This window comes from Trichechus manatus, unplaced genomic scaffold (assembly GCF_000243295.1).
Source record: "Trichechus manatus latirostris isolate Lorelei unplaced genomic scaffold, TriManLat1.0 scaffold00029, whole genome shotgun sequence".
NCBI classification, from domain to species: domain Eukaryota; kingdom Metazoa; phylum Chordata; class Mammalia; order Sirenia; family Trichechidae; genus Trichechus; species Trichechus manatus.
In genome coordinates, this window is record NW_004443965.1 from 6145122 (window position 1) to 6152461 (window position 7340).

At 41.5% G+C, this 7340-nt stretch overlaps 1 protein-coding gene across 1 annotated transcript in view; it reads left to right on the forward strand.

The window, feature by feature from the left end:
• Positions 1–4323: 4323 nt before the first annotated feature.
• Positions 4324–7340, forward strand: part of ZBED3 (zinc finger BED-type containing 3) — a 4586-nt gene continuing 1569 nt past the window's right edge. The window contains 3 exon segments of the mRNA XM_023729490.1: positions 4324–4914; positions 5720–5846; positions 6921–7339. Of these exon segments, the coding sequence (XP_023585258.1) occupies positions 6935–7339 (405 nt within the window). The 5' untranslated portion in view covers positions 4324–4914; positions 5720–5846; positions 6921–6934.

A 7340-nucleotide genomic window follows, 5' to 3' on the forward strand; every position in this document is an offset into this window, starting at 1 on the left:
TGGCTGCTTTTCCATGGCTCAGATGAGACTTTCCACTAAGTCTCAAGGATTGTTCTCGTTGTTAGTTGCCGTCGATTCGGCTCCAACTTATGGTGACCTTATGTATAACAGAAAGAAACATTGCCCCGTCCTGCACCACCTTCACAATTGTTCATATATTTGAGCCCATTGTGGCGGCTACAGTGTCAATCCATCTCATGGAAGGTTTCGCTCGTTTTCGCTGACCCTCTCCTTTGCCAAATATGACGTCCTTCTCCAGCGACTGGACCCTCCTGATGACGTACGTATCCAACGTAAGCAAGACAGAGTTTCACTATCCTTGTTTCTAAGGAGCATTCTGGCTGTACTTCCTCCGAAACTGGTTTGTTCCTTCTTCTGGTGGTCCATAGTATAATCAGTATTCTTCACCAACACTGCAATTCAGATGTGTCAGTTCTTCTTCTGCCTTCCTGTTTCACTGTCCAACTTTCGCATGCATATGAGGCAATTGAAAAGACCATGGCTGAAACCTGTCCACCATGGGTGACCCTGCTGGTATTTGAAATACTGATGGGATAGCTGCCAGCATCATAACAACATACAAGCCACCATAGTATGACAAACTGATAGAAGATGGTGGAAGTCTCAAGGATTAAGACATCAAAATCAGTGCTTCTCACCCTCATTTCTACCTTATCTCTTATCACAGATGGCATTCATGTGGGTGATACCCCCCTGGGTATACCCAGGTTTAAAAAAAAAAAAACCCAATGACATCTTGCAGGGAGGTAAAGCATGACAGTGGTTGGTCACCTCTGGCACTGTTAGGGGCACATCGGTAGTCATTACTCCAGACTTTGGCATAGCTAAGAGAGTCTGCAGGTTGATGCAGATTTTAACCCCTAACTCAAGAAAGTATATCAGAATGCAAAGCAATATCTTGATACTGTAGGAAAACTTTAAATCTCTTTTAATTTATAAAATAAATTGTAGGGATTCATTATGCTATTCTCTCCACCTTTGTGTGTGTCTAGTAGTAATAATGATAATAATAAAGACATGTAGAAGAAGTTTTAGGTAAAGCTAGATAATGAAAACATTTCTAAGACTAAAATCTTGTTCTGTATTTGTTGTTATTGTTAGGTGCTGTCGAGTTGGTTCCAACTCATAGCAACCCTGTGTACAACAGAACGAAACACTGCCTGGTCCTGCGCCATCCTCACAGTCTTTGCTATGCTTGAGCCCATTGTTGCAGCCACGGTGTCAGTCCATCTCGTTGAAGATCTTCCTCTTTTTCACTGACCCTCCACTTTACTAAGCATGATGTTCTTCTCCAGGGACTGGTCTCTCCTAATAACATGTCCAAAGTGCGTGAGACGAGGTCTTACCATCCTTGCTTCTAAGGAGCATTCTCACTGTACTTCTTCCAAGACACATTTGTTCGTTCTTTGGGAAGTCCATGGTGTATTCAGTAATCTTCAAAGGTGCCAATTCTTCTTTGGTCTTCCTTATTCATTGTCCAGCTTTCACATGCGTATAAGGCGATAGAAAATATCATGGTTTGGGTCAGGCATACCTTAGTCCTCCAAGTGACATCCTTGCTTTTCATCTCTTTTAAAGAGATCTTTTGCAGCACATTTGCTCAATGCACTGCATTGTTTGATTTCTTGACTGCTGCTTCCATGGGCATTGAGCGTGAAGCCAAGTAAAATGAAATCCTTGACAACTTCAGTCTTTTCTCTGTTTATCATAATGTTGCTTATTGGTCCAGTTGTGAGGATTTTTGTTTTCTTTATTTTGAGGTGTAATCCATACTGAAGGCTGTGGTCTTTGATCTTCATCAGTAAGTGCTTCAAGTCCTCTTCACTTCAGCAAGGAAGCTTGTGTCATCTGCATATCGCAGGTTGTTAATGAGTCTTCCTCCAGTCGTGATGCCACGTTCTTCTTCATATAGTCCAACTTCTTGGATTATTTGCTCACCATACAGATTGAATAAGTAGGGTGAAAGGATACAACCCTGACACACACCTTTCTGGACTTTAAGCCGCACAGTATCCCTTTGTTCTGTTCGAATGACTGCCTCTTGGTCTACGTACAGGTTCCTCACGAGCACAGTTAAGTGTTCTGGAATTCCCATTCTTCACATTGTTATCCATAATTTGTTATGATCCACACAATCAAATGCCTTTGCATAGTCAATAAAAAACAGGCAAACATCTTTCTGGTAGTCTCTGCTTTCAACCATGATCCATCTGACATTCAGCAATGATACATCCCTCGTTCCACGTCCTCTCCTAAATCCAGCTTAAACTTCTAGGAGTTCTCTATCGATGTACTGCTGCAGCCGCTTTTGAATGAACTTCAGCAAAATTTTACTTGTGTGCAATATTAATGATACTGTCCGATAATTTCCGAATTCTGTTGGATCACCTTTCTTTGGAATGGGCACGAATATATGGATCTCTTCCGGGCAGTTGGGCAGGAAGCTGTCTTCCAAATTTCTTGACAGAGACGAGTGAACACCTCCAGTGCTGCATCCATTGGTTGGAACACCTCAATTGATATTCTGACAATTCTTGGAACCTTGTTTTTCACCATTCCTTTTGGTGCAGCTCAGATCTCTTCCTTCAGTACCGTTGGTTTTTGATTATATGCTACCTCCTGAAATGGCTGAACGTCAACCGATTCGTTTTTGGTATAGTGACTCTGTGTACTCCTTCCATCTTCTTTTGATGCTTCCTGCGTTGTTTAATATTTTCCCCATAGAATACTTCGATATTGCAACTTGAGGCTTGAATTTTTTCTTCGGTTATTTCAGCTTGATAAATGCTGAGCGTGTTCTTCCCTTTTGGTTTTCTGACTCCAGGTATTTGCACATTTCGTTATAATACTTTAGTTTGTCTTCTTGAGCTGCCCTTTGAAATCTTCGGTTCAGCTCTTTCACCTGATCATTTCTTCTGTTCACTTTAGCTATTCAATGTTCAAGAGAAAGTGTAGAGTCTCTTCTGACATCCATTTTCGTCTTTTCTTTCTTTACTGTCTTTTTAATGACCTCTTGCTTTCTTCATATATGAAGTCCTTGATGTCATTCCATAACTTGTCTGGTCTTTGGTCATTAGTGTTTAATGCGTCAAATCTATTCTTGAGATGGTCTCTAAGTTCCGGTGGGATATACTTCAGGTCTGTCAGTTTGTCGTACTGTGGCAGTTTGCGTATTACTGTGATGCTGGAAGCTATGCCACTGGCATTTCAAATACTAGCGGGGTCATCCATGTTGGACAGGTTTTGGCGGAGTTGCCAGACTAACGCAGACTAGGAAGAAGACCTGGTGGCCTACTTCTGAAAAAATTGGCCAGTGAAAACCTTATGAATAGCAGTAAAACATTGTCTGTTATACTGCCAGAAGATGAGCCCCTCAGGTTGGAAGGCACTCAAAATATGATGGGGGAAGAGCTACCTCCTCAAAGTGGAATCACTCTTAATGATGTAGATGGAGTCAGGCTTTTGGGGCCTTTATTTGCTGAGGTGACATAACTCAAAATGGGAAGAAACAGCTGCAAACATCCATTAATAATTGGAACATGGAATGTACGAAGTATGAATCTAGGAAAATTGGAAGTCGTCAGAAACTAAATGGACCACATAAAGATTGATGTCCTAGGCATTAGTGAGCTGAAATGGACTGCTATTGGCCATTTTGAATCGGACAGTCGTATAGTCTACTACGCTGGGAATGACAAATTGAAGAGGAATGGCGTCACATTCATTGTCAAAAAGAACATTTCAAGATCTATCCTGAAGTACAATGCTGTCAGTGATAGGATAATATCCACATGCCTACAAGGAAGACCAGTTAATATGATTATTATTCAAATTTACACACCAACCACTAATGCCAGAGATTGAAGATTTTCACCAACGTCTGCAGTCTGAAATTGATCAAACATGCAATCAAGATGCATTGATAATTATTGATGATTAGAATGGGAACTTTGGAAACAAAGAAGAAGGATCAGTAGTTGGAAAATATGGACTTCATGATAGAAATGATGCCGAAAATTCCATAGTAGAATTTTGCAAGACCAACAACTTCTTCATTGCAAATACCTTTTTTTCAACAACACACACAGCGACTATACACGTGGACCTCGCCAGATGGATACACAGGAAACAAATCAGCTACATCTGTGGAAAGAGGCAATGGAAAAGCTCAATATCATCAGTCAGAACAAGGCCAGGGGCCAATTGTGGAACAGACCATCAATTGCTCATATGCAAGTTCAAGTTGAAGCTGAAGAAAATGAAAACAAGTCCACAAGAGCCAAAGTACAACCTTGAGTTCTGTATTTACTAACCATTAAAAAAAGAAAATTATCCTTGAAAGTGGTCTATAACCTCTTCCACCTCTTACTTTTGGGACTTTAGTGATTTTATAAATCTCCTGGAGGATTTAATTTCTAAAGCTCTTTTGTACTAATTGGTCATCATGAGTAACCATATTCAAAATAATGCGTATAACATTAGCTGATATAATTAGCCATTTCTTTTGTTAGAAGAGACCTGGAACTTGTCTCTTTTGATATTCTGATACATTCATTATCTTTTTTTTTTTTAAATGGAAGAGATATATTACATGTCATAACTGATCCTGAGTGGACTTGCTTGGTGGGAAAGAGGATAATTAGGTTTAGAAAATTGTAATGTACCTGTAATAAAACTATTAGCAGTCAGATTAAAAACTAAATGCGACTATTATTATAGCAACCTATTTTTCCTGTTCTTATCTTTGTTTTCAGTCATTGCCAGGTGTGTTTAACAAGAGAGATTCTGGAACTTTCTGATTTCTCCTACTGCTGGTTCAAAACCTGACAGTATGCGTGGATATTGGCTGCCTCACTGTGTGCATCGCTCTCCAACCTTGGTCTTGATTTGCCAGTAAACTTCACATTTTTCTACTTCTTTAATAAGTTATTGCCATGGAGAATGGTTTTCCGATAGGAAAGGCTGGAATGATAGTCATTGGATTGCATTTGGATCCCTTTACCTGGACTTTGTTGGGCAATGCAAGAAGCTATTACTTTTCTTTAATTTTCTTCCTTTATGAAAAGTATGACCACCCTTTGTATTTTACAAATATATGCTGTTGTTGTGTGCTATTGAGTCGATTCCAACTCGTATGACAGAGTATGACTGCCCCGTAGGATTTCTAGGCTGTAATCTTTACGGGAGCAAATCACCAGGTCTTTTCTCCCACGGAGCTGCTGGTGGGTTTGAGCCACCGACCTTTTGGTTAGCAGCTGAACGCTCAACCTTTGTGCCATCAGGGCTCCTTTGCAAATATATACCCACTGCTGTCTAGTCGATTCCGACTCATGGCGACCCCATAGGTTTTCCAAGGCTGTAAATCTCCATGGAAGCAGACTGCCACATCTTTCTCCCACTGAGTGGTTGGTGGTTTTCGAACTGCCAGCCTTTCGGTTAGCAGTCGAGCACCTTAACCACTGCTCCACCAGGCTCCTTTGCAAATATATAGAGGGAACCATTTAGTTGGGAAGAGCAATTTAAAAAAAAAAAAACGAAAAACTAATTTTATTTATTATATGACTCAGGAGCCTATGGGAGGCTCGGAAAAAATGAAGACCAGGAGGGCATGGCGCTAGTCAGTATTTCTAGTATTTACCTTTAAGCCTGTTTAATTGAAGTAGTTTTATCACTGCGTGTCCTCTGAATTTGCTTCTAGCACTGCTGATGGTTCTTCAGAGCTCAGAGGCCATACTGCAGTGTGTCTATCCCGGGAACACGGTCTGTTGGAGGCAATGACATGGATCCCAAGGCCCTCGGGATGTGCTCCACCATCTAATTTAAAGGTATAAGTTTAGAAAGCTGCTTTGTATGTTGCTATTTCTGAAGTATGCATAATTTTTAGCATCTTAATGGCTTTTAGTACTGCTGATTTTCTCATAGGCTCATTGTTTTATAATCATCAAAACCAAAGATATTTTCATCTTGAAAAAAGTACAGTCATTGAATGTTTTTAAAAAGCTGTTCACATAGATCCTTCAGCCCCTAAACTTAAACAATTTTTTGCTCTCAAAACTTTATTTCCGAATCATTTCCAGAGTTCGCTTTGAGTGCTTGTTTTGGCAGCACATATACCAAAGTTTGCTGTGAAATTCCCAAAGAAGAATACAAAAGAGAATCTTACTCTAAATCTGAGAAGAAAAGATAATACAAAAAAAACAAAACAAAAAACAAACCTCAAACCAAACCCATTGCCGTGGAGTGGATTCCGACTCATAGTGACAGTAGATTTTAGAAAGAGTGAAGGAGGCCCAGTTAAAAGCATTATGTATATAGATACAGCACTTAAGTAAGTGCTTACTTAGCTAGTTATTTCTGTTTAAGGAGCTTAGCTTCCCATTTCTGGTGTAAGTACTTGTTAGCTGGAGACCTTATTTAGAAAAGAATTTCTAGTATAAGAAGGGTTATACATTAAAAAAAAATTTTTTTCTCAGAAATCAACAATAATACTGAATATTATGGAGAAAGAAATCCAGGCCATCTACCCAAGCTAACCATAAGATTTGTATCTGTAACAAAAGGGAGGCATGGTTTCTTCATAGGCTAACTATAGTCATGAAGTTACATACATATACAGTGAAATCTGTGAGAACTAGAACTCTATGGGACTGCCTTGTTTTTCTCGGACTGCCTTATTTTTCTGGGTCTTGCAAGTTTTCTGCCTTTGACAGGGTGCAGTCTTACCACTTTTCTATTGCTCATTTTAGTGGAAAATATTTGGATTTTCCTTCTCAGCCAGGTTTCCGCCTTACACAGGTTCTGGCTTTAGCAGGTTTTACTCTGTGTGTGTGTGTGTGTGTGTGTGTATACACACATATGCATATATACATATATATGTTTGTTTCTCCCTTCGTATAAAGACGCTGCAGAAAGAATGAAGAGTGAAGAGCTGGTGATGAGCATGGAAGAGACCTGCGGGCCGGATAATGCTGCAGCCCAGGGCCTGGCGCCTCCTGGCCTCCTGGGGGCGCCGTACTCCGAGGCATGGGGATACTTTCACCTGGCCCCAGCGCGCCCTGGGCACGCGTTGGGCCACTGGGCCACCTGCCGGCTATGCGGAGAACAGGTGAGGTGCAGTCCTGGCTTCCACGCGGGGACGCCGGCGCTGTGGAAACACCTGAAGAGCGCGCACCTACGGGAGCTAGAGAAGAGTGGCACCCGCCGTGAGCCGCTCTGCCCCTGTCCGCAGCCGGCCGCGGCCGCCGAGGGCGACTGGGCGCGCCTGCTGGAGCAGATGGGCACGCTGGCCTTCCGCGCTAGCCGGCGGGAGCGGGAGCTGG